This window comes from Ylistrum balloti, unplaced genomic scaffold (genome assembly GCF_031769215.1).
Source record: "Ylistrum balloti isolate Yb309-2 unplaced genomic scaffold, AGI_CSIRO_Ybal_v1 Utg370026, whole genome shotgun sequence".
Classification (NCBI taxonomy): Eukaryota; Metazoa; Mollusca; class Bivalvia; order Pectinida; family Pectinidae; genus Ylistrum; species Ylistrum balloti.
Window position 1 is genome coordinate 360,950 of NW_026782091.1, and position 27,318 is coordinate 388,267.

Below are 27,318 nucleotides of genomic sequence, written 5' to 3' on the forward strand. Positions count from 1 at the left end.
TACAATAGATAGTGCCCTATACATGAACGGTATTACAACGAGATACCTAGTACAAGGGTATGGTGAATGAAATTGAGAACTTCCTGAACGAAATCATAAAATATGTTTATAAATACGTCTTTGGTTGAAAGAAGCACACTACAAAGGAAGTATGAAATAGTTATTATGAAATTTTCGATTTTTTTTTTTGTGGAAGTACTTTATATACATGTACGTGTAGTTGAAACAGTTTCAACCTCCCTCATTATGAAATATTACAGAAAATGATTTGTTCTTGTTTTAGTTAGTAAATAGTTTATATACCTCAAATCCTGTTATGAAAATTTTTATTTTTTATCCATGTATATCAATAGTGTTCTACTTTTAATTATATGAGATAGACATTCTTTATGTCCTTCTATTGGAGAAAATAAAGAATGTCCGTCTGTCTGACTGACTGACTGTCCGTTCTTCTTTTATCCATAATTGGAATATTTTACATTAATTTGATATCAACACAAAATCGCTAATGAACTAGTTACAGTGAAAAATTCAACAATAAGGAAAGAAGTCGGTAAACTCCGATTATTATTGACTCTCTGTATACATTGACATATTATCATAGAAATTCAATAAATATTGGCAACACGTTTGATCTGGCATTGTTAAAATTTACTCATAGGAGATAACTTATATCAAAAGTATTAAAAGCTTGTAAGTTACCTTTCACAGCAATGATTGTTCAAGCCGGTAAATCCTTGATCGAACACACCTTGTCGTGTAACTATAAATACTGATCTCACCTGCCAAACGACACCGGTAAATATAAGGTAGATAGTCACCTTTCACAGTTAAATCACAGGTAAATCATAGGTAGGGAACGAACCGTCCTAAATCCTTTATGTATATATAACATTTACGGAAGAAATCTGGAAAAGATATCACACAATGTCAACAGCTTTCAATGTAAGATATGTGGTATGGCTGTCAGAACTATCAACGGGACGAAATAACGGTGGTTTGTCACTTGCGTGCTAACCATACAGGCTTTAAATCTCACTGTTCGATCTGGCGTTCGACCATACCAGCTTTGTATTACTGAATGTTTTATATGATTGTAGAGAGGGAATGTACGTGAACAAGTACAAACTGATGTTATACATATTAAAATCCTTGGGTATTAGCGTCGGTGAATGGGTGTACAGTTAAATCGTCCGTGTCGGCTTTAACATAGAAGTATTTCATACAAACGGCATGTATAAAACAGAAGAAATTCTAGATGTGTTGTCTTTGTGTTCAACATTCCACATACTTTTTTTTTACCTTTTTTGTGAATGTTAACGCGGAAGTTGATAAAGGTCAGACGTCGTTACATTAGGTGTCAGTACTATATTTGTAAGGGGTATAACGTTTTCATAATAAATAATTTGAAGATTGTGCTCACAGGTGTCTCTCAAAGACATAATTATAGTGTCATCACACCGTAATGACCTGACTTATCAATGGTACTAGAATGGCACACTACCGGTTGGGTAGTTACCTGGTCTTTCATTAGTTGTCCCTCATTTGCGCTGCACTCAACACCACACAAACACTGAGGGGAAAACCTAATGTATTGTCATGAGAAATGTTCAGGAAGAAGAGATGACATGCACAGTAGAAGACAAGTACGATGCTGATAATATATTACCAGCAGGATAGACTAAATGTGCGATTGAAATAGCGACTAGCATCAATAAAATTATAGGGTTTTTTTTATATATAAAATCATGTGTTCCATTGCAGCATTTGGAATTCTAATTGCTTCGACACTTGTATATATGTTTCTTTCCTCTATACGTACTTGTTTTATAGTCTGGATCTTGAGTGATCGTCAAAGCAATTATGTGTGTTCTGTCTCCTGACCGAGACAACCCAAGTTCTTTAGAATTCACTGCCTTGAATGGGTGGATGCCTGTTGTATTTCAGTGAGATAGCACTATAGGATGATTTTCTGGTTACACTATTGAAAGCATTTTCATAATTATTTGTTGCCAAAATTTCAAACAGGAAACCCAACACTCCAAACTGAACGAAACCACTGATAGATATTATAGGTAGTCGTGTTTCTAGTATCACAACTTTTACACAAGAACTCAGCTGTCAGCCATTTCTGAAGACAATTTTAGAACAAGTTATTCTCCGTGTTTACACTTTCAATTTTCACAACCAATTTCCTTCACATGCGGTAGGGTTGCTTACTTGACATAAATCATTTTCGCTTTCTCTGTGACACTTAAATTGGAAATTCTAAGGTTTCTTTCATTCTTTTAATCATTTCAATACAATAAAGTGTTTCTCTCTGCCATGGTACGGGCATATATTGTTCCACCCACGGTTCTCTTGTTTAATGTAATTTTTATGGTTTTTTTTCCACAAATGTATACGTTGTGTGTGTGTGTGTGTGTTTGTGAGGGTGTGTGTGTGTATGTGTGTGTGTGTGTGAGTGTGTGTTTGTGTGTGTGCGAGGGTGCGTGCATGTGTGTGTGTGGGGGGGAATAATTATCTAGTATTATCCTTTTTTTCTATATGAATTACATTGGAATCACATACGGGTATCATGTCAGTTTTCCTACAATTTTATAAAAAAAATCAATTGTGTTATCAGTGTTAACATTTCTATTACGCTGTCAGTTTCAACGAAACTGAGTACGCACTTGATAAATATTGTAGTTTATTATAGCCACGCTAACTGGGTGATGAGACGGCCTTGAGGCCAACTGAGTGCAAAGCTATAGGACTGCCTGCATATTGACCTCGTCTCGAGACAAACTCCATCCAATATTACTTTTCTTAAAAACTTGTCTGGGGCAATATCGCAATCATTTCACACATATCTTCAATAAATGTATTCAAATGTGAAGTACACTCATTTACTGTAAATCAGTAGATCTCCGGCGATGTCGGGTTGAATGATTGATTTGTAGATTGTTTCCAATGTCGATCTACTTGCATTGCCAACAGGTAGGTTCACCGAGTCCAAACCGAGGTGTAAATATTACATAAACGGGGGCGTTTCGTTACATTCATTACTGATCTCGTAATAGAACGTGTTTCGCCAAATAGGAAAACTACTTTACCTGGGGTTACAACTTAACTCAATCTGAATCGAACAAAACAGCCGAAACACAATATTTATATATTTATATGAATAACAGGAAATTAAAGCGTTATGGCTGACGGAAACTCTAACAAAATAAAACAGCAACAACAGTTCTGTTTAACAAATTAATAACAAATCCATGTGTCTTAGAGCTGCAACGACCTAAAAAAAATGACCTCAAAATTTTTAAAATTTGACTGTCTTTACCATGTCTTTTTTTATACGAAAATTGTAATGCGGCTTCAGAAATTACCAAAGTTTATCTTAGAGTGTAAAGATATTTTTGAAAAACACAAAACGGTTACAGATTAAGTATAACTTGGAGTTAGTGTCATTATTTTAGATTCTGTTTTTGTGCTATCAGCGTGGAAATATATAAAAGTAATATGACTAAATTATGATATAACCCTACTATGATATTTTCTAGGAGATATTGTCCGCTGACACATCAAAGCGCCAGCAAATGGCAACATTAGTTTTCTCATCCCAGAGGGCACAATTAATTGTATTCAAGACATCTACCTGATGGGGTCGGAAACGTATCACACATTGTGGGTATGATTAAGAATTTAACATGAATATTCAATGTAGCATAAACATTCAGAAGCGAAGGATTTACAACAGCTGAATATTTCCCACTCGTTGATGCATTATTTATGCGAATTAAACACGAATGGGTGATATTTTTAGTGTAGGGTTGGGGCGGTTGGGGCGATATTGTGCTTCGTTATGATTTCCATGGCACCTACACAGGGGAAATATGTTCGGAGTCTAGGAGAGTGTTTAAATAAACTTCGTCGTCCGTCATTTTACCGCAAACAATTAACACTTTTTGGCTTCCAAAAATCCTCTTTACAGCAGAAACCGAGTGATACAAGAAATGTGAATTATATTTTATTTATCCCAGTGGCATGAGAGGTTGGGCAAAACTGAGTCAGACTGAAAAAATCTTCTCAAGATCCAGATACAATATAATCAAATACCAAGGTTATCCCCGATTCTCCAAAACATATCCTTGTCCCAGTTAATTTGACAAAGGATTTCAAAATCGATAAAATTATACACATAATCATTTATGACTGAAGTCCATGAACCCCAAAATTGCATAAATTGGAGAGTCACACAGTAAAATCCTGGAATATTCTATCTAGATCCAGGGTCTTTATTAATGTCAGTGCCGGAAGGGAAGATGTTTTACCCTAATTGTGAATCCATTGCCTTGCAGGCCGACCCCCTGTCTCACATTTCGGCCTTGGTAAGACAGGTTAAGTTGACAAGGCTATAATTTATTGAAAAAAGAGAGTAGTGGCTGTTTAATCTCAATTAGAAGTAATTAAAATTTGTTAGAATTGGTGGTATGTACACATTGACACTGGCTGAACTCCATGGGCAGATGCATGAGTCCAAGTGGAATAAAATGCCTGAAAATTCCAAAATCTCCTTCGCAAGATCAAGATTTGGTAGAACCAAATTTTATTCTATATTTGGATCGAATGATTTATAATTTGCTTTGACAAAATTATATAAAAAAAATCATAACCTCACGGTCTCACATTTCTCCTTAGGAGTGGGTAAAGTTTAGTGATGAAAATAACAAATGCCTGAAGAACTCGCGCGCGGCCGTTATCTTTTTCCCCTTTAACGTCTTTTAACCGAGAGGCCCACCTAGCGGGACAAGGAAAGACAACTATGGTTGGAAATGGATCACCTTCTGCATACAAAATGGCGGCAAATGTGAAACACGACAGACACGCAGATCGCAAATGACACTATAAGTTTAAAATGTCAACTGTTTAATGCAAATTATTTTTTTCTTGGAAGATATGTAGAAGTAGGAATAACTTCAAGGCTTTAGGACGGCGCATTTTCCCATTTAATTTTGTCAAGTGTCCGAAATATGGGTAGCCACTCCAAGGTATCTATTTTCGGTCATCTATTTTCACTGTATATTCTTGATTGGTGACATCTAATTTGAGGATGCATACACTCCACAACATGTCACCTCTTAACGACGATGGCACACACGCATGTACTGGCCGAGACAAACACTAAAGTAGTCTGATATTTAGCAGGGACATCTCTATATTTAGCTACAGTGGTCCTGACTATGTTACGATAAAATTATGTGCGTTGTATGGCCAGGTAGGAGAAAGCACGAAATCAATGTAAGCACTAATGTTTAAATAGCCTATAGCCTACCCCATGTATATCATTTATAACTCGGTCACTGCAGTTAATACAGTTGAGCTTTTAAGAGCTGTCTTCCCTGCATCACATTTTAAATCCTTCTCTCTATCAACATAGTTTTACTATATTGTCACATCAGAAAGAAAATTAACTAAAAACTCCTCTATACATATTCATGTACAAATAATACATATAACATATAGTCGTCAATCAGATTATTTTGAAGAAGAGAACTGATGATGACTTTAGATTCTGAACGTGTAGATATGTTTGAATATTGTGTTCATTTACTACAGTGTTTTACAAAGCAATAAGTATTTTGCAATTTGCAGTGTTTTTCTTTCCAGTTGTAAAACTGCTCATTTGGTTTGGGCTAAGCCACTGAGGCATTGCAGTATGAGGAGATCTGGGGCTCCGAGTCAAGGAGGTGTGGCCAAACGTCCAAGGTTTTCAGCTCCGTTCAAGACCCCAGTCCAGGACAGTCATCATCAGCAGGTAAGTAGAAGTTCTCATCAGTACTTAAAATTTGCATCCTTCTTATGGTCAGTCCTGAATTAATAATCTGTAGAATCTGAAAATCAGATATGATATTCTTGACTGACAGCGGGTAAAATTTAAAAAGTATTACGATAAAGCAATAGCTTCTTCTGAAATCAACTTTCTATTTACATGGTATATGTAGCATATTTGGTAGCTTAATTAAATCACCAGTGTTGGCATGAGGAATTGAACCATTTTAAAAGCTGAGAACTATATGCAGACTAATCATCTGCGGAAAAGCTGTAACAGCAGATGTTAAGTTTGTTGAATTAATAGACATGCTGACAATAAAATACTGTATTTCCTAATTACTGGTTACTTTCATATAGCATTTTGTGCTATGTTATGTAGAGGTACCATGTACATTAGAAAGATAATTGTTCCAGTCTTTACAGACAGCTAAGACTAACTTATTAACAGAATATGTGTGGCATTCAACTTTAAAGATCATATATATTGTCTTTTCACAGGCTACATCAGTTTCCCAAATAAAACAAGACATAACCACCAAAGTCGTTCAACCAGAAACAGATGTGAAAAATGTGGTAACGCATTCAGAAGTGTTAGTATTTTGTTTGCTATTGTGGAACCTGTTTTAGAATTATATTACATTCAGATAAACAATATACTTATGTAGCAGTTAGATTTACCCTGCTACTGGCAGTGCCGTTGAATACGCCTGCCACATATATATTTTCTGTATTCAACAGAGACAAAAAGAAAGCTGTATTTTAGCATGTGTGTTAATTTGACAGAATTACTCTCTGAATTTACTTAAATATCACTCTTAGAATTATAAATAGTTGTTGAAATAAGTGATTTTATATGTTGTAATGAACAAGTTGATTTATGAAAATTCATAAAATGGCTGATATATTAGATGAAGTTTGGAACTACCGGGTATGTTTCCGTGAGAAGCAATTATGTTGACGTATGGTATCAGCCAAAATTCAGCATAACGTCAATGTCAGGTAAACACAGATTGAATACCAAAACTGTTTAAGTTTCAATAGTCTGATTATCAATCAAAGTTGAAGGATAAATAGAATACATGGTCAGTGTCTTAAAATATAAGCTCTGGCTCACCAGAGGCTCGCCACTTTTGTCTTTCTTCACCTCGCCAAAATACAACTTGTATTTTAAGACATTGACAATGTATTCTCTATAAATGTTTCAGGCTGTTTAATCTGACCCTTTGTTACATAACGTCATGGAGACTTAATTTTATGTAAAACTCATGTACATATATGACATGTTTTGTTAAGATAATTGATGAAAGTTGAATTAAATATTGACCCCAGATTCATATCTTAGCTGTAGTATTCACATCAATTATAAGTATTCAAAAGTCTCATTTTACTTGTTTCTTGCCTTGTAACAGAACACAGCAGACAGAACCACAACAAGAAGTCAACAAAGTCTCTAAACATCATTTTAAATTACCATTACATGTGCGTTCATCAGCGGTGGACAATCGCCTTCCACAGGAAACTAACAAAAATGGAGCACAAGGTAATGGTATGCGAGAAATTTCTTTAAGAAAAGTTGTAAAACAATTTCCTTTTGACTGACAAGTTGAAATGCAGTAGTTTGACAAGTATCTGTCTGTTTGTCCAATGTGTGAAGTATGTACAGAATCATACATGTTAAATCACAGTTCGAGATCTCCATAACAGTTGAATGCATGATAAAAAGTGTCAGTTGAATCCTGTTATTTGTCTTAATTAGGAAATAAAGAGACTGATAAATTTTCATGGCTACCATGATACCATGATTTACCTATCTACATAATGTTTACATGATTTCAGAGACAGCTACTGAAGGACAGACCAGATACCTGAATGTCATGTGGTGTAAGAGATCAAACAAGAAGGTATGCTTGTCGTTTGTCGAAGATGTTGTATGCTCTACCAAGTATTTGATTATTTATGACCTTGCATAGAATATATGGGTGCCCCGCAGTAAAAGGGTTGTTTGTCTGTTGTTTAGCTAAGGCATAATAGTTCAAGTTCTGTGTAGGCAATTGCACTCAAACTTTTACTCAGTGCATTTGTTGGAGTGATTTTTTGGTCTTGAAGTCAAAAGTTACTATAGATAGCATATTGTTATTTTGTTGCTTTTCATGTTCATGTTCAGAGGTCAAATGCTAAAGTCACCATTTCTATAAATATAGAAAGGAATATACAGGAAAAAATATTTGTCATAAATATGACAGCAAATTAAATTTGGAGTGGACCAACTACAGGTCAGGATCATTTGGTCAAAGGTCAAGGTCAAACTTGACATATTTTATAGCAATATTTAGGTTAAAGGTTGAGATTGAATTTGAAATATTTTACAAGCGAGTATTTTGATATGACAAAATGAAGCATTATTAGTTGAAATATGAGAAATTGCCAGACTAGAGGTCAAAGTCAACAGGTTAAAGGTGAAGGTCAAATTTTAAAATTTCCATGGATATATCACTATAAAATTTTTGTGTCTATAAAGCAGTAAACAAACATTTATGATCAGTGTAATACTTAGGTTTAGATTCTGACACCATGCAGGACCTTCCTGATGTGTGTGAATTCTCAGCTATTTACTCCAAAACATATTTTGTATATTGAATTATTGATCTTCTATAAATTATTTTTTTAACAGCACAAAAAATGGGAAGGAGATGGTGAGTGTTTTAAAGATTTGTTTGGACACAGGTTTCAATATCTGATTGTATGTATGACTTTAAACACTGACTGAATATTGATAACGTATTTCAAATTAACTCTAAAATGCAGATGTGAAAGCATAGTTACCTTGAAAAAAAGTAATTTAAATAGTTTTGATAATTATCTCTGACAAACTTAGGGACAGCTTTTTACATATTAGCACAAGCTATATGCTAGCCATAAATCTTAACATTTGAAAAAATTAGAATATCTTTTCTTTAGAATGGATCTATGAAGTACAAAGCTGTCCTGATGTGTTTTATCTATATTGGTTTATATATGGTTTTACTATTGTGGTTGTCTGTTTTTCAGCAATACTTATAACAAAGGGAAGATCAGTGACACTGCTTGATATGGATGGAAAAGAGTAAGACTGTTTTAAAGTTTTAATATTGACCATGTTTTATTTCTGTCAAAGACTATTTGATAAATATTTAACAGTAATACAACAGATCTATCATTTGTTCCCCGAAAACTTGTGTATTATGTTTATACACTACATTGTTTCTGTTGAAGAAGTTTTGCTACCAGTATCATAGAGTACCTTGGAAAACCAATGTAGTCGAGCAAGGTTAAGGGTCTCACCTACCCCATCACAGGGTTTCCCACTGGGTACTCTGGCTTCCTCCAACAGTGAGACCCATCACACACTTTAATATGGGCCAACAAGCATGATTAGTAGATAAGTTGGAAAACTTTTTTCACAATTGTTCTAAGATAAATAATGGTTAATATTTATTTATTAAGAGCTATTCCTGTGAAATATCTTCTTGACCCCATGACTCCAAAAAAGATCATGTCAATCTGTGGTTCTGTTTCAAGCCAATTACTTCTAAGCAAAATTAAATTTGACACATGACACCCCACCAGAAAAACACATGAGTCCAGGGGTTGTAAAGCTGTTTCAATGGAATAGCCATTACCAAATCTAAAGTCGTCGGTGTTTTACTGGAATATAGCCTTAATAATGTGTAATGTTTATAGCCTGCTTCATTTCAATAATTAAGAGTAGAAAATCATCTCAAATAGTTGTTACTAATGAATTAGTGAAAGCAATACATGTTTCAACTTCTTCTTAGTCATCAGCAATCTTAAAGGTGTTTGTGACAATAGGATATTTATTGATAATTTAAATTTCGTCTGTTCAGTCTTTGATGATTGAGTCAATTATTGTACAAAATATATATAAAAATATATATATTAAAGAAAGATTTACATCTGGTCACATTTGAAATTAATTCTCATTTTGTTTTCTTAAATATTACCATATGTAATTCATTTTCAAGAATTGGTAAATCTTCCGGCTACAAATCTACAGAGTTAGAAACACTGAAGGATGATGAAACCTTAGTTGTTGGCGGTAAAGAAATCCAGGTACTGAATTTATTCTAATGCCTTTAATATACATGTTTTTATTTAAATTATATTAACAAATTAGTGGCTTGATGATGTTGTTGAAAGAATTTCAACTTGAACATACGTTTTGAATATAGAAATTGATTGCTGATCAATCATATTTTCTCATTTTTTGTGTCCAATATATTGTAATCCTCATAGTATTTGATGCCAGACTTTGACATGATCAACAAAGAATTATTTGTTTATAAAATATTTTTTCTCATCTGTGCTTCTTTGAAAAAAATGTTTGAATGAAACTTGATAGTAAATGATTTATGAAATTTAGAGAAAGCAAATCATGGATTGGTAGTACAATAAGTTGTCTCCCTTCTCACAGGTGATGTCTGTGATGACGCAACAACAGTTTAAGTCAGGGAAATGCTTCTCTGCTTCATCACTAACACAATCAGCTCCCAGTCCTTCATTGTGTAAGTCATTAGAGTCAGGTATTGCAACCACTTCCTATCAAAAATTATTTGCCCTATTCAATTTTCTTTTCAATGATAACAAACCTAAATAGATACAGAAAAAAAGATGTATATTTTATTTAAATGATAATGAATGATTGAGGCATGCAGTGTTTTTATTTACATTATTCTTTTTGAGTACAAAACAACAATTCGTTTCACTGAAAATGTGGATAGTTGTTACACATACAATGTATATGCATGTGTTATCACCTCTGTTACTATTTATTATCAATATTTTTTTACGAATTAGAATATACAGTAGGTAATTTCAGAACTTTCCTTTTGTTTCTGTTTACAGTACAAAGTGGGACCATCAATAAAGCATTTGTTAGCCCACAGACACAGGGCCACTCTACACAGACTGCTGTCAAACCTACGGTAAACCTTTGTCTGAAGACATTTCCCTCATTTGATAACCAGTATACAAAACTGAAATGTAGATATTAATTAATTAGTTCTGAATGACTTCATGCACAACAAAACAAACACATACTTCCAATTTTGTTACCCTTTTTTGTAATTACATGTACAGCCAATCTTGAAACAAGAAAATATCCTTATTGTAATTTTACGTTCCTGGTCCTGATAATGATAACATAGCAGGCAGAAACATGTAGACAAGTAAACAGAACAAACACCCTTATAGAGCTCAGATTAAATTGTTTCTTTATCATAATTTTATGTTTTTATTCTAAAGGTCAATAAATAGAATCAGGAATACTGAGATTGGGATATGTTTGTGTTTTAGGCCTCCACCACACAGTACCAAGTACAGCCTAGACACAGCATAGATCAGCCTGGTGCTCTGGTGATGCCAAGACCAGGCAAACAACACCAGGTAATCATTTGTCATAAGTAACACTGGAGATGTTTTGTTTGTGTTATTTCTGTTTTTAGAGAGAGTATTACCTATAAAAGTAATCAAAGCTTATTTTTGCTGTTTTAGATTAAAAATCCTTAGTTTTTAAAATTTTTATGCCCCCTCTCACATGATGCATTGAAGCCTGTTCCCCAGTCCATCCACATATCATGCATGTTGGTGTGTCTAAAATATGAAATTGATTTTTCTCTGGAACTGTGCATTATTAATCTTGAAACTTGGCAGATGTGCTTTCTGCTGTATTACTTGTAGGTCACTGTGACCTATATTTTTGACTTGGTTTGGATAAACTTCACTTTAGTAAGCTATAGCAGTAGGGTTTAACTGAGCTTTCTTCTCTGTTTTTCTGAATCTGTTCATTACACTCACCAACCCAATTGTCTAGTAGTACTTCCTGCTATAAATGTGTTTTCAGTATCGATATTTCTTTGGTTACCATGGGAACAGATAGTCTTATCATGTTCTGGTAGGATTTAGCATTCAGGTCTGGCTTAGACTTTAATTTTTGCCACAGTGCTTGTATGATATGGTGGTATGGTGCTAACAATGACTTGATCTCTGATCATGGTGGAATATTTTGACAAATGTTTATGATGTAATTTAACATGGATTTTGTTTTGATTGAAATCATCCACTGCCATTTTTTCAGTGGTTTACAAACAAGAACTCCCTGCCCATTGTTGATGTGGTTGTCGACCCACACATAGCGTCCCATCTTCGTCCACACCAGAGAGAGGGAGTGATCTTCCTTTACGAGTGCATCATGGGATTCAGAGATTTTGGCGGCCAAGGGGCCATTCTTGCGTAAGTACTAATGTAAGAAAATAAGTTTTAATCAATTTTGTTATGTTACAATGGACTCAGAAACTTCAAGTATATTGGAACATTTCTTGCAGGTTGGTTATGTATTTAGAGTAGTTTTTTTTTTATCACAATCAGTTTAAAAATTAGGCATGGCATTTTGATGACTTCACTGTCACCTTCAGACAAATGACTACTTTTATGTGACCACCATCTTTCCACCTTAGCATACTTTAGATAATACTAAGCCAGAAAGTCCTGTCATTTTATTATCATCTTGTACAATGAATACCTCACTGCAAATACCTTCACACTGGTTATTTGTGTGATGAAGATGACTGTGAAAAAATTGAAATTCCGCATATATATTTTTCTGATTGGTTGTGATACATATGTACAAGAACATTTATTCATAAGAAAAACTGGATTACAAAAGTTTGTTATATGTAATGTTCATTTCTCAGTTATATTCATGTAAAGAGGAATAAAAAAAAAACCAAACAAACCTGAACAACATTGCTGGCAATTAATATCATGAACAATGTTCAGCACATGTTTTATTTAGATCTGTTCTTGATTGCATTCACCTGATAAAGGATATTCTTCAAATTGTTGTTCACCCATTAGGACAAACACATGTTTGGATACAGCAGTCGTTCACCTTACTTGTATTAAGACTGGTACAATCAACAGTGTGATTGATATGCAAGATTTATCATTATTGACAGACAAGCTGTGTAACATGTGTAAAGAATGTTGCTAGAGAAAATCAAAAGTTGAAAGTTTGTTTAACATGTTTTTATACATAAAATGCTGTTCTTTGTTAGAATATGCATCTTTCTTGAAAATGCCAAGAGTACCAGTCATGAATATGTTCATTAAATTTAGCTGGGTCCCTGAAAAAGGCAGTTTCTGAATATTCATTATCACTTTAGCCCAATGAAAAGCCCATCATCTTGTAATAAGCCCACCTCCTGATTTTGAGTTAGAATTGGTATGTTGGCCCATGGACTTATTGCAGATGGATCTATAATATTAATCACCTTAATTTGTCCTTTCAGAGATGACATGGGCCTCGGGAAAACTCTGCAGTGTATTGCTCTAATATGGTTTGTAAGATTTGTAAGATAGACTAAACACTTTTGATATTTGAATTAAAGGAATAAACATCAATTTGACAGAAATAATGAATGTTTACCTATTTTTTGTTTGACAAGCAATCATGTATAGCATTGAAATATGAAATATTGCATTTTGATAATGTTTTGATTGTGTAATATGATGATTACAGGACTAAGCTAAACTAAACACATTTTGCTATTAAATAATAAACACCAATTTGACAGAAACAATTTTTCGTTCGACAAGCAATCATGTATAGCTTATAAATATGAAATATTGCATTTTGATGATAACATTTTGATTAATTGTGTAAGATGATAATTGTATATTTTTTACAGGACTCTCCTCAAGCAGGGACCATATGGTGGCCGACCCGTAATGAAGAAGGCTCTCATCATTACCCCAGGCAGTTTAGTCAAGGTAATGTATAGTAATGCTAACCAAACAAAAAATTCTACACATCTATTTCTGAATGTTCTGTTAGGGTTGATTACAACCCCCACATAGAGCAATCCAATGCATCACACAACCACTAATAGACTTAAAGATTTTATTCATCGCTGCCATAGCTTTCTGACATGCATTTTTACTTTATAGCGTAGTCATCAGTCATGGTTGAAGGGTCAGAGGTCACACTTGATCCAATCGGGGGGAAAAGAAAACCTTTTCAGTAGACAAAATGTAGTACCAATTGTGTTTCAAAATTCATATTAGACCTTGTGACTGGATAGCATATCTAGAAGTATTGACATAGTTTTACACCATTCCAGACTGAAAAGATGAATTCAATTGAACCATGTCACAGAGTATAATATATTATAAATTGGATGTTGTGAAATTTGAGTTGCAGAACTGGCAGAAGGAAATAAAGAAATGGTTAGGCAATGAACGCTTGTCAGTGTATGCTGTCAGTACAGATCAACGTGTTGAGGTACAATATCCAATGTATAATCATTAAAAAAAGTTCAAGAAAAACTTTTGATATCATCACATATCTACTCTACGTGTATCTTGAGGTCACCAGAGTGAAGCTCAGTGACCTTTTCTGATCTCATGATCTGTCTGTGTCTATCATTGGTCATTGGTCGTCATCTGTTAACATTTTCACATTTTTACTTTCTTTTTGAAAACCTTAAAAATGATTTCAATAAATTTTGCAGAAAGTTTTCACAGCCAATGACAAACTAAAATTGTAAATTGCATGATTCAAGTTTCCAGAGGTCAGGAGGGCAGGACCAAAAGGAGAAAAACTTATTTATGTTTAAAAATCTTTCTTCTTCAGACTAAGATACTGTAGGAGACATCCCATGGTTGGAAAGGTCTCGAGGTGCTTTGTCAAAATCGTAAATTTCTTAACCCCTTGGGTTCCGTTTTCCTTCAGGTAGAGAGTAAATTTTGCTATAGTTTATACATTGTTGTAGGAAATTAACAAATTGGGTATAATTTTTATTTTTTTAATTTTTCAGTGAGAAATGAACATTCTTTGATAACAATTTGATATTATGCAGCTCCCAACCCCATAGGGCCTGAAGGGACAGGGCTCAAAATGAGAAATATTTTTTCTTGATTAGAATTATTCTCATCACATAGCAGATCCCAAATCCTGGGGTTTGAACGATGGAGTTCAAAAGGAGAAAATTCCTATATTTGAACAGAAAAATCTTCCCTTGACTAGAGATATTGTACAATCCAAAACTCCATGGATGGAAAGTGTTCCCAAGTTTTTTGTCAAAATTGTAAATTTATACCCAATAGGCTCCCCTTTTTATTTTAGAGAGGGAGTAAATTTTACCATTATTTATATAGAAAAACAGCTTTTTGGGTGAAGTTTTAATTAGTTAAAGTAAGAAATTATTTAGTCCTGTTTAGAATTGTTAATAACAGATAACAATTTGGTAGTATGAAATAAAAAAGAAAAAAAATAGTTGTGGATTTTCAACCCTAGGTCCTGAAATGTAAGACTCATTTGCTTTTAAATTCAAATACATTTTATTTCAGAAATCTTCCTCTGCAGAGATCCATTAAGAAAAATGTAACTTTCAGAAAGGATAGTATAAATTTGATTATGGTTTCTATCTAAGAAAAAATGCTTTTGGGTATACATATATTACAATAATTCTTAACTACATTAAGGAAACAAATTTATCAGAAACTTTGCTATGCATTGACAGTATATATACATGCAATTATAATTTTTCTCTGTTAAGGTTATAATCCCAATGTTAGGTGATGATAACAACTGTGATTATAGCAGGTGACTGTTAAGGCCTATGAGTATTTAATATACTATGAAACTTTCTTACAACAGGATTTCATGAATACTGCTATATATCCTGTCCTCATCATATCATATGAAATGTTTGTGCGAGCGTATGAGATGATCCAGAAACTCCGGTTTGATCTCATCATCTGTGATGAAGGACACAGACTGAAAAACACAGCAATCAAAACAACATCTGTGAGTTCTTTATTTGTCAATTTTTACAGAAAATCTCATAATGGGTCTCAACATTTACCCTGTTTGTCTGTAACCCTTTTTTAACATTTGTGATAGGCCATCTTTCTGTGATATTTTGTATCCAACAATTTTACCAATGTCTGAAAGGTTAATTTTATATGTCCTTCAGAACAAAAATGCAGTGAAATGCTGTAGCAAGCTTTGTGAAATTTATTCATATGAGCCCAGAACACTATTTCCAAAATTTTAAGGAGACACATTACTAAGTCATTTACCAGGTAGTGGTTTCTCAAAATTTGGGCAAGTCTCACACAAAAAGCATGAGTCAAGGACTCACATATCTGAGTCTCATAAATCACTTGATATCATAAACATTTGTAATTTTGAGGGATTTACATTTTTTCTTATGTTTTTCCCCATAAAAATTAGATACTGTAAACATACTTACTTTAGCAAGTACCTACGTAATCTTATTTTAGCATTTTTCATGATGAAAGTAATGCACTAAAACATGGCTACTTCTGCCTTTAATGCCTTAATTCATTCTTGTACTAATGCGCCAGAAGGACTGGAGATAGTTCTAAAATTGCATTATGCTGAGTACATCTACAGTGCCTTGAAAGTAGAATTGATAGAATAGATAATCGTTTGCCTCATGACTTTATTGAAAAAAAAATACCTTTGAAGATTTTAACCATCATATAACAGTTTATAAAACCTGCCATAATGCACACCTCAAGTAAGGGGACACCCTCCTATAACGGACAGATTGTCAAGGTCCCAATTTACATTACCATATAACACTAGTATTGTCCATTTCAAATAAGCGGACACCTCTCTTATCTGGACAACAGGCACCCGTGTGGGCCCCAACATACATAATTTCTTTAAAAAAGACCTTGATTTGAAGTCAGTTATTGTATAATCAATAAATTTACACTAGCAGTTGCCTGTCCCTACTTCTATTGAGAACAGCACTGATATTATCACCGTGACACGTGTTAGAGACTTGTTAGAGCAACAAGCTCTTCAGGTTTAAACCGAGTCATTACGGACTCGAGGCTGCTGATCAGATGGTTGTAAAACCTGTGGACAAACTTATATCACGACATGAGTCCTGCATTGTGTGTAAGGAAGCATGGAAGCAACAACATGACAGTTTTCATACTTAACAGTTGCTGGACATTTGTAATTAACTTTTGTAGCTCTTTTTAATAAGTGTTTTAATGGCATTTACGCAGAATTATAAATCAGTATTTTATGTTAGAGGGCCAAGAGACTTTTTCAGATCTTTTGATAAATTATTTTTATGAATTTGAAATATTTCATCATAAAAACATGTAATTCATATGTTCTTTATCATTTATGAAATAGATATTTTGATAATTTATCAAGTGTTTAAGTCATGTGCATTGTAAGCATGTTTATTCAATGATTGGAGTGATTTTACACAGGGCATATGAAAGTTTTGACAGTTGGTAATTGTCCTTAATTCAGTGAACTCCTCTATATAACAGATAGTTTATCTGGTCAGGTCTGGTAACTGTCTGCTGAACACAGGTTTTACTGTATATTAAATATTTATTTTACAAATGATTTCTTGGGGAAAAAAGATGTAAGTGTACCAAAAGTTGTTTTTTTTCCCATTTTTTTCCAAGAATGATGCAATAAAGGACTTGATGAAAAGTAAAAATATTTATTAAATTTCATGAAACTTTGAGTGTGCTTTTGTTAACTGCCTGAAACAATGACTAAGAACAAGAGTGTATTGCCAGGTCTAAATTTTGACCCTTTGGTTTACAGCTGATCATGTCACTACCCACCAGAAAGAGAGTGGTACTGACAGGAACACCAATACAGAATGATCTTCAAGAGTTTTACTCCATCGTAGAGTTCTGTAATCCAGGAATACTAGGTATGGACATAAGCATTGCAAAATGACTTACAGAATCTGCACATACGAGAAATTTGTACCTAAGGGATCTAAATCTTGAATATTGAATTTCATAACTTTTTATAATCAAAGAGAATAGTTTTGAATTGTACAGAAAGTGACTTAAGGTTTTGCATTTCATAATGTTTTGTACCATAATGCACTGTGACTTGAATATGTATTATTAAATAAAATCATTGCAATCTATGCTAAATTGCTTACCTTTTGTATCAGTTAAGTTATTAGAATATGTCAATCATTGTATATGTATTGGGATTTTCATTAAATATGAAATTTCTTTACATCTCAGGATCAAGCTCTGCTTTCAAGAATATTTATGAGAATCCGATTGTAGCCTCACGTCAACCTGGAGCAAGTCAGGAGGTACTAGACATTGGGGAGGAACGTGCCTCAGAACTGTCTCGTCTCATCAAACTTTTCCTGCTACGGCGCACACAGGAAATCAATAACAAATATCTACCGCCAAAAAGTAAGTCTTGTCTATCACAATCAACAAGGCTATCCTTACCTGACACTGTCAATGGTTTTGTTAATATCTGTTAATATTGTTTATTGTCATCAGGTAAGCAATGTTTATATAAATAGAGCTTGATGATGAAGCTTGTCATACAATTATCATTCTGTAAATATGAGTTTGTACTTAATTAGTACTGGAAGGTACTGTACCAGGTCGTTTGAGACAGCAAAGGGGCCAAGTGATAGCACATTTGGTTAGAACGTTGGCCTACATAACCCTTGGCAATTTGTGTTTATCAACAACAGGCTTTTAGCTAAGGTGAATGACTTTATACTTGATGGCAACTGTTATGTTGCAAAATGTTTGTTTGGTCACAGGGTCTGCAAACAACCACTGAAGAATAAAATAACATTACCTACACATGTATATGAATATCTTTAATCCTTTGATTTGTTAGTGTGTTTTAACAGGCTTTTAGTGGAATGAGATACATCGAATGTTGTGCCAAAATGTTTGTTTGATATTTGGTGGAAAACATTTTTAGATAGATACATCACAAATTATGATTTTGTTATCAGGTGAAGTGGTGGTTTTCTGTAGCCCATCAGACCTACAGATGCAGCTGTATCGAGTTCTGTTGAGTTGCCGGCTAATTAGGGCATGTCTGACTGGACAGATGGAGGGAGCGCCACACTTGATTTGTATAGGAGCCTTAAAACAGCTTTGTAATCACCCATTACTCCTCCACAGCAAAGCCAAGAATGCACATCAAAACAGCCTAGATGAGGTTGGTACCTGGTCCTTTGAGACATCTCTCAATTACTAAGTATTTCTTAGAAGTTGTTCTATTGAAATGCATCATTGAAGAAAAATCAATTGTCAAAGCAAATTATATATATCTCTGGTTAATCCTCCCGGTTTAAACTCTTTTTTAAATAGTGAAATTTCCAAAATTAAGCAAATTATATATATATTTGCAAACTCTTTTTTAAATACTGAAATTTCCAAAATCTAAGCAAATTATATATATGTCTTTTAGTTGTATTTCTTTTGTGTTTCCAAAATATATATATATCTGGTATATCTCTGATAATGTGAAATTTAATGGATATTTTTTTAAATAGTGAAATTTCCAAAATCTAAGCAAATTATATATATCTTGTAAATGGTTATCATCAGCTTTTTTTATGTAACAAATTATATATATCTTGTAGTTTAAACTCTTTTTTAAATAGTGAAATTTCCAAAATCTAAGCAAATTATATATCCCTCTCTACCCAGAAGAAATTTCCAAAATCTAAGCAAATTATATATAGAGGAGGATCCTTTGGAAGATCTTTTTTAAATAGAAATTTCCAAAATCTGCAAATTATATATATGCTGGCAGGGCTTTAAACTCTCCAAAAGCAAATTATATATAGAAAGTGGTTCTCTTTTTTAAATAGTGAAATTTCCAAAATCTAAGCAAATTATATATATCTCTGGTTAATCCTCCCGGTTTAAACTCTTTTTTAAATAGTGAAATTTCCAAAATCTAAGCAAATTATATATATCTCTGGTTAATCCTCCCGGTTTAAACTCTTTTTTAAATAGTGAAATTTCCAAAATTATAGAATTTACAGATATTTGCAAACTTTGCAATACTGTACTACATTGTCTTTTAGTTGTATTTCTTTTGTGTTAGTCCAATATATTTATCTGGTATATCTCTGATAATGGTTAATGGATATTTGTTGTAGAAATTTTTGTATAAGAAATTATTTGATTTGTAAATGGTTATCATCAGCTTATGTAACAATAAATTTGTATTTTAAGGAATCGTCAGTGTACGAAGGATTATTCCCTCTCTACCCAGAAGGATTGCTAGAGGAGGAGCATTTGGAGAGATTCTCTGGGAAGCTGCAAGTGCTGGCAGGGCTCTTAGCAGACCTCCATAAGCAGTGTCCAACAGAGAAGGTGGTTCTTGTGTCCAACCATACAAAGGTATTTGCCCAAGTTTTCAAAGAGTCATTTCCCCTCAGCTATGAGACACCAGCACTTCCCAATTTAATTCTAGTTGAATTCTGTCAGTACAGGGAAAAATCTCTATTTCCTTTAACATGTTGAGTTTGGTCAATAGTATAAGGCCCTGTTAGGTTCAGAAATTCAGATTATCTAAAAGAGTGATTAGAATAAAGAGGATAAAAACTGCTAACCGCATGATGTTGATTTAGCTTAGACTGTAGGTATTGATTTGAAAACTGGATTGTCTATATCCATAGTTGTTGCTAAATAGGGTTCTAGGATCAAGGTCAAAGTCACTTTTAGAAATGTGTGGTCAGCATCCTAGCAGCATCATACTTTAAGGAATTTGGGAAAAAATAACTTTACACACTTATGAATATGTTATTTTGGACAAGTTGGAGTTTTGGGGTAAAGGTCAAGGTCATCATTACTGTTTTTAGGAATTATTTGTCTTCATTCTAGCAATGTTATCCCTTCAGCACTTCTGATCAAACTTCACACACTTACCCATTTTCTGCCAACTTTATTGCACATTATTTATTTCGGAAAATGATGGAATTTGTTTCACTTGCCAAACCATGTTGTAATACTGTAATATGCTTGCTTCCTGGCAGACTTTAGACGTGCTGCAGAAGTTTTGCGACCAGAAAAGGTATGGCTTTCTTAGACTTGATGGCCAGACACCTACAAACCGACGTCAGGAACTTGTCACAAAGTTTAACAACAAATTTTCTAAAGAATGTAAGATTAGCAAATCTCCTGAATCATTGATGGTAAAATATTGTTTGAGAATTTATGGTCTTTTTACTTTTAAACAGGTATAATCTTGAAAATATCAACTATTCAAAATACTACCTGTTACATATGTGCGGTTAAATTATTTTGTAAGTAATATCAAGGAAACCGAATGTATTCTGTGAAGTCTGTACCCATTGAAGTTAATACTCAGTGAACTGACTCTGAAAATGTACAATACTAGTGTAGGTGTGAGCTGGGGTCAAAATACCAGAATGGTGAAATGAAACCCCCTCGACCCCCATCTCCATGGTAAAGTAAAGCCACTTTATATTTTGTATTCAATTGATGTTTCTGCACTTAATTTCTTATCACTTTGACTAATTAAGTTCTTCCAAACATAATAAAACTGAAAAATAACAATGGTTGGGGAAATTTAGGGTTGGCTGGGCCATTTCACTATTTTTACTTATTTACTTATTTTACTAATACTAATAATGGCCATGTCACTTCATCTGAAGTGAACCCATCCCCCCACCCCCTGCCCCAGACATATTTTTTTTTTATTATTTATGAGTTTATATGATTGAATCAGGGTGAATTGCAAAAACTTGCTGAAAAAAAGTTAATTAGTAAGAAAATAGCTTAATGCTTCACTTTACCATGGCCATGGTGAAGTGAACCCCCCCACCCCCCCACCTCCCACATGCCCCACCCAAAATTTCCCCATCATGTTTTTTGCTTTATTATGTGAGGAACATAATGAAGTAAACCGATGAAAAATTAAGTGAAGAAACAGCAATTGAAAACAAAATATATAGTTACTTCACTTTACCATGGGGAGGAGGTACATGTGTCACCAATGAACTGCGGTTCACTCTAACATGGGCTTCACTTTATCATACTACAGAGGTACATTCATAATAGAGTAGAGCCACCATAATTCATTTCCACTTTTTCAGTTGCCCACAGCTATCAAATTAAGATTGAGGGTCCAAATTTCATGAAATTTTCTTAACTTAGGCATGTCCTGGCCTTAGTTTCATGAACCTTCCTTAACTTAAGGAATTTTCCTTAACTAAAAATTTTCCACAGGAAAGCATTACATAAGTTCAGGTAATTTCCGTAAATTAGAATTTTGTCCTTAACTAAAGTAATGCTTTTCTATGTGAGTGATGATTCACAAAACTGGGACCTGTTAAAAAATTTGAACAGCTCCCTTGAATTAGGTAAGCCTTAAAGAATTTCTCAGAAGTTAAGAATGTTATCTCACTGTCTCATAATTCAGCTAGTTTTTGTAGGAACAAAAGTGGTTGGAATGTTGAAGCTGAACTAGAAATAACATTGAGGATACAATGAACGTAAGATTCTGATACTGATCATAATATTCAACAGTTGTATTCCTGTTGAGTTCCAAGGCTGGAGGTGTGGGTCTGAACCTGATAGGAGCCTCCAGATTGGTGCTGTATGATATTGACTGGAACCCTGCCAATGATCTACAGGTTTGTATCCTTCAGTATTTGTTGCTTGATTTTGTTATATGACCATTACTTCTCAATGTAAATGAGATTCTTTCATTCAGTCCACAAAAGTGTGTAACTTATAATTAAGGTAAGAAACATATGACTTGATATTCAAATAACTAAGGATGTTTCATATGTATTTTGCTCTGTTAATGCATTTGTTAACTCTTCATTCAGTTACAAAATATATGTTTTTCTGACTCATATATTCTCCTTGATATTAAAAATGCTGTACAAAGTTATTGTGTTTTTGCAGGCTATGGCACGAGTGTGGCGTGATGGACAGACAAAACAGGTTTATATCTACAGATTACTAACCACTGTAAGTCTCTACACAGCAATGAGCATAGCACCAACAATTCTCCAAATAAGAACATATTTTGGTATACATTTTTTTATGTAATGTACCCAGTGTGATTTTCATGAAAAGTATATATATTGTCAATGTACATGTTGGTTCATGGTGATCAAAAAACAACTGCCACTTACAGCATGCCAGTTTCTAGTCCATAGCTGTTGGTAGCTTTCGAAAGGGTGTTAATTTTAAGATACAGTTGAAACTTGCCTTGAAATCGCTCAAGTTGATATTCCGTTTGAGTCAAAATGATTTTCAAGTCCTGATTTCTTCCTTCTTTGTAATTTTAGTTTGGATGATTTAGAGTTTCATAGAGTAGAAATGATTTTTCAGTCCCTTTAATTATAAAACGAGGAGAATAGTCATTCGTTGCCTGGAAATTAATTTTTGTTAATACATCATTGGCACATCTTCTAAAGAAATCAGTCGATACGTACACAGTCAAAAGTCAGCTGTGCGTAACGATATTGATTTACCAGTTTAATTATCCAGTTAAATGTTGGCTTCTTAACTAGTGTCGCCTTCCTGTAGCAGTGACTTACCTGTACATTAAACATTTATACAAGACATAAAAACAGTTCACTTGGTTGCCAGCATCTTTAGGAACATTAAAAAAATCAAAACAAAACCAATCCAAGTAAACCAGTATGTACTTTTTGACAAAATCTAACAATTTCGAGAGAAACAAATTTTTGTGCTTGTGAACTAGACTATGATCAGGGACTTTGATTTGGTGCTTGGAAAATGCAGTGCTGAAAGTATTTCTCATTGATAGAGTCATTATTTTATAATGAATTGTGAAGTTTTCTATAAATGGAAAAAGCTTGCCAGTGTCGCCTTTTTCATATGTTTATTCATTCATAATAAATTCATATTAATATGATCTGCTTCATACATCTTTTCTAGTAGCATGTAAAAAGTAAATTTTATTTTTATTTTATTGACATTCCATAAAATATGTTATCTTTATTACGTGTGCAGGATGGAATGAAGTGAGTACAAATGTACACATAATTGATTGATATTGTTATTACATGATTTGGTATTTGAATTAATAAACAGTATGATGAGAAAATGTTTATATTTATTTACTGCCATTTCAAATAATGAAGCAAATTACACTGTAAGTGCCATGCAGTGCCATGCTATCACATTTTGTTCAACCGTAATCAATGTCTAGAAATTGATAATTTTAACCTTATTTGGACACTTTGAGTTGAAAGTTGGATAAGTTTAAATACTTTCCATGGTCCCCTGAGAAGTTTTGACTAGATTTGAAGAAATACTTGAGTTGAAAGTTGGATAAGTTTAAATACTTTCCATGGTCCCCTGAGAAGTTTTGACTGTAGATTTGAAGAAATACTTTTTTCAAGAGAAGTACACATTAATTCCTAGTTGATTCCAATCAATTTGAATACATGTCAGGGCTCCATTGAGGAAAAGATCTACCAGCGACAGATCACCAAGCAGGGCCTCAGTGGAGCAGTCATGGAATCTAAGGCAGGAAAAAATGATGTGCAATTCTCTAGGGAGGACCTTAAGGTAAAACATCTCTGGTAGAAACTGTAACACTGAAGACAGGATGTTAAAAAATGGGATTCTTAAAAGTTTGATTTATTGTTCTGTTCTTGTTTATTTTTTGCTCACTTGTAATTGGATATATTCTTAAGTGACGTTAAAAAGTTAATGGGTTCTGTCATGAAATGTATATCTTTTAGTCCTTAGAATATCGGTATAAATTTGCAATACCAAGTACTCATAATGCATGAACTGAGATGATTGTGATAGTTTGCAGAAAGTTTGAAAATTATTCAGTTAATGATATTAAAGTGTAAAGTATTATCTCACATTTATATAATGCTTCCTGTGTAGGATTTATTTTCTCTGAATGTCAATACGCTGTGTGACACGCATGAACTTCTATGCTGTGACTGTCAGGGAGGCATAGACACAGTAGGGGGTTCGTCATCCTCAGGTACAGCTCTCTCGAGTGTCAGACCTTGTCAGTTAGGGTCTGGCAGCAACCAAAAGGTAAGAGATACCCTAAAGAATGCCATGTAGTTGGTTTTCCTCAAGTAAAGCTCCCTCTAGTATCAGACCTTGTCAGTTAGGATCTGGCAGCAACAAAAATGAAAGGAATACTCTATAGATTAATCAATGAAGTTGTTTTTCAGTGAAAATTATTTTAACAAATTTTGAACAATTTTTGTAAAATATTATTTGAAACTATCATAAACATTAATAGAAATTGATGAATCATATTTAAAATTTTTAAGTGTTTTTGTCTACCTGGTATATGAATTGGCAAAAATACATTATGTTAATTACAGCTATTCACCATTTCACAATTATTTATCAATAGAAAGCACTGCGTTGTTTATTCAGTTGGAAACTTTTAGAATATAAATATATGAAGTCATCTAACAGTTCAATAAAATTATTGGCATAGACATGCTTTGATTATTGAAAGTTCCTGGTTTGGTAGGCATACAAACCAGTATAAACTAAAGTCGGATATTACCATTGATATGTTGTAATGTTTTAAAGCGTAATTGCTGATAATTTAAGGAATTCTGTTCTCTTTTATATCATAACTTCAGTGTATCTTAAATATTGTACTGTGCTTATCCTACATTCAGACTACATATTTAACACATCACAATCTTAACTATGGGAAGGAGTTGATGATAGAAGCATGATAAAATAGGCGCAGTTATCAATCAACAGTTTATTTTCACTTGTCTTTTTGCAACTTTATTGCAATGTAAATTTCAAGTATTTCCAGAAATTTGATGTGTCCCATAAAAACTCTGTGAGTACAAGACTAGGGACTCGCATGTACATTAATATCGCTGATTGGTTGGCATTTTTAATGTAAACAGAAAAAATAAATGTAGTCTTTTGTTGCCAGATAAATACAGCCGATATTTCGAAAAGTAAAGTGAACAATCAATTTCTTAAAATTCATCATTTGCACAGTTTTAATCACTTGAAATACAACTGTGTCCCTATTTATATGAATACAGATAATTGTATTCGCAATTATTTGGCTTAACGTTTTACATCAGGCTGCTAAGCGGAACCTTGGAATGGAGGAGTTGATGGACTGGAAACATGTACGAGGGAACAGTGGCCAAACCAATCCTGTGAGTATGTAGTGACCTGGTATGTGTCTGAAAATTCATTGTATGGAAGGGAAACAATGAAGTAGTTGCTTTTTTATTTAAAGATATTTTGTTATTTAAACTGACTTTGGGTTTTAATGAAAGATATTAAGGAAAATGTTCTTTTAAGATAGAATATTTAAGTAATAAGAATTAAAAATTTGACAGTAATCTTATGTCAAATTAAGAGAACATTTCAATTACTAGAAATTTAAAGTTTTTGATTGAAATATAATATATATTATAAATATAATCCAAATGACCGCTGACAGCTAACACAGTGAATACTTCCTTATCTTGTAGTGGAGCAAATTTTGTGAAGAGTATTAGGGTAATAACATAATGAAGGTTTTTTACTTCCACACAGAACTATAAGGTATTCAACATAATTCAAATATATACGACTAACACATTTTTGTTGTGAAATATAACAGTCTGTTGCTGATTAATTTTGTCTAAATGAAAAAAAAATCTTCTTTTTTCCAGGAATGGTTCCTAGATGGCGTTACAGGGGATGTTTCTTTCATATTTTGGCATGAGACCAAGTCATAATGCCGTTTCTGTTGATATGTGGACCATTACCCGAGTCTTTCAGTGTCTACAAATATATATTTAATACATTCTTCAATGTGGTACAATGTAATATTGTTGATCATTTTGTCAATAAACACATGTACAAAGAGAAAAGGTCTTGTATTGACTTTATATAAGGGTTATATCGTCATTAACCAAAGGGATATAGGGATGATGCATCGCTGATTTCATGTATTACATGTAGCTGGGTGAAGTTGTTATGCAATGTGACCAATGTACATACAATCTGCACGTGCTGTGAGTGATATTTGAGTAACAAGTGAGTGAGAGTGAGCAAATGACACATGCATGCACATTTTTTTGTCATTCAGTTGTTCCATTTTACATATTGTCGTCATGATGTTAATACATGTTTATGGTCAGTCTTGTGCTAAACAATACATCTGTACTGCTGATTCCTGTCAGATTGTCTGTGTATTTGATAAATGTATGGAAGAACTTGTATGCAAACCCATTGGCTACAAAATGGCACCCACGTAGGGACAATACACGCATATGATTGTAAGACAGGAATGTGGGATTATACAACACCAGATTAGACCCTGTGTCCATGACCTTTTCCACATTTACGCCTTTTGGTACATGTGGTAACTAGAGGTTATGCCATGCACACTGTGCATAAACCAAGTGCTGGTAGGGGATTCCCCAGGAATATGTATGGGAACACACATGTATGCTCTTCAGCTTGGTCTGGCAGAAAATTGCTTTGTAACAGTTTCCGGCTACCTCGCTGATACACCATAGGCCTTTCAGTCCGTGTGGACTTCGTGTTATGTCAAATAACCATTCGTGATAGCAGTATTAGGTAACCCAAGACAAAGACTCCAGCAATCTCCATTTGTCTGGA

General features: G+C 33.7%; 1 protein-coding gene across 1 annotated transcript; it reads left to right on the forward strand.

Annotated features, from left to right (window-relative positions):
• The first annotated feature begins 4,985 nt into the window (after positions 1-4,985).
• Positions 4,986-26,504, forward strand: LOC132548742 (DNA repair and recombination protein RAD54B-like). The gene is made up of 27 exons (XM_060212624.1): positions 4,986-5,036; positions 5,656-5,803; positions 6,319-6,410; positions 7,230-7,360; positions 7,657-7,721; positions 8,492-8,513; positions 8,869-8,923; positions 9,843-9,930; positions 10,292-10,382; positions 10,723-10,802; positions 11,173-11,262; positions 11,954-12,108; positions 13,167-13,214; positions 13,566-13,647; positions 14,078-14,158; positions 15,536-15,685; positions 17,489-17,600; positions 17,929-18,108; positions 18,675-18,883; positions 19,912-20,079; positions 20,715-20,841; positions 22,231-22,337; positions 22,615-22,680; positions 24,139-24,255; positions 24,586-24,744; positions 25,782-25,859; positions 26,364-26,504. Exons 2-27 carry the CDS (start codon positions 5,705-5,707, stop codon positions 26,427-26,429), a joined length of 2,718 nt encoding a protein of 905 aa, XP_060068607.1. The 5' UTR covers positions 4,986-5,036; positions 5,656-5,704; the 3' UTR covers positions 26,430-26,504.
• The last annotated feature ends 814 nt before the right edge of the window (positions 26,505-27,318 follow it).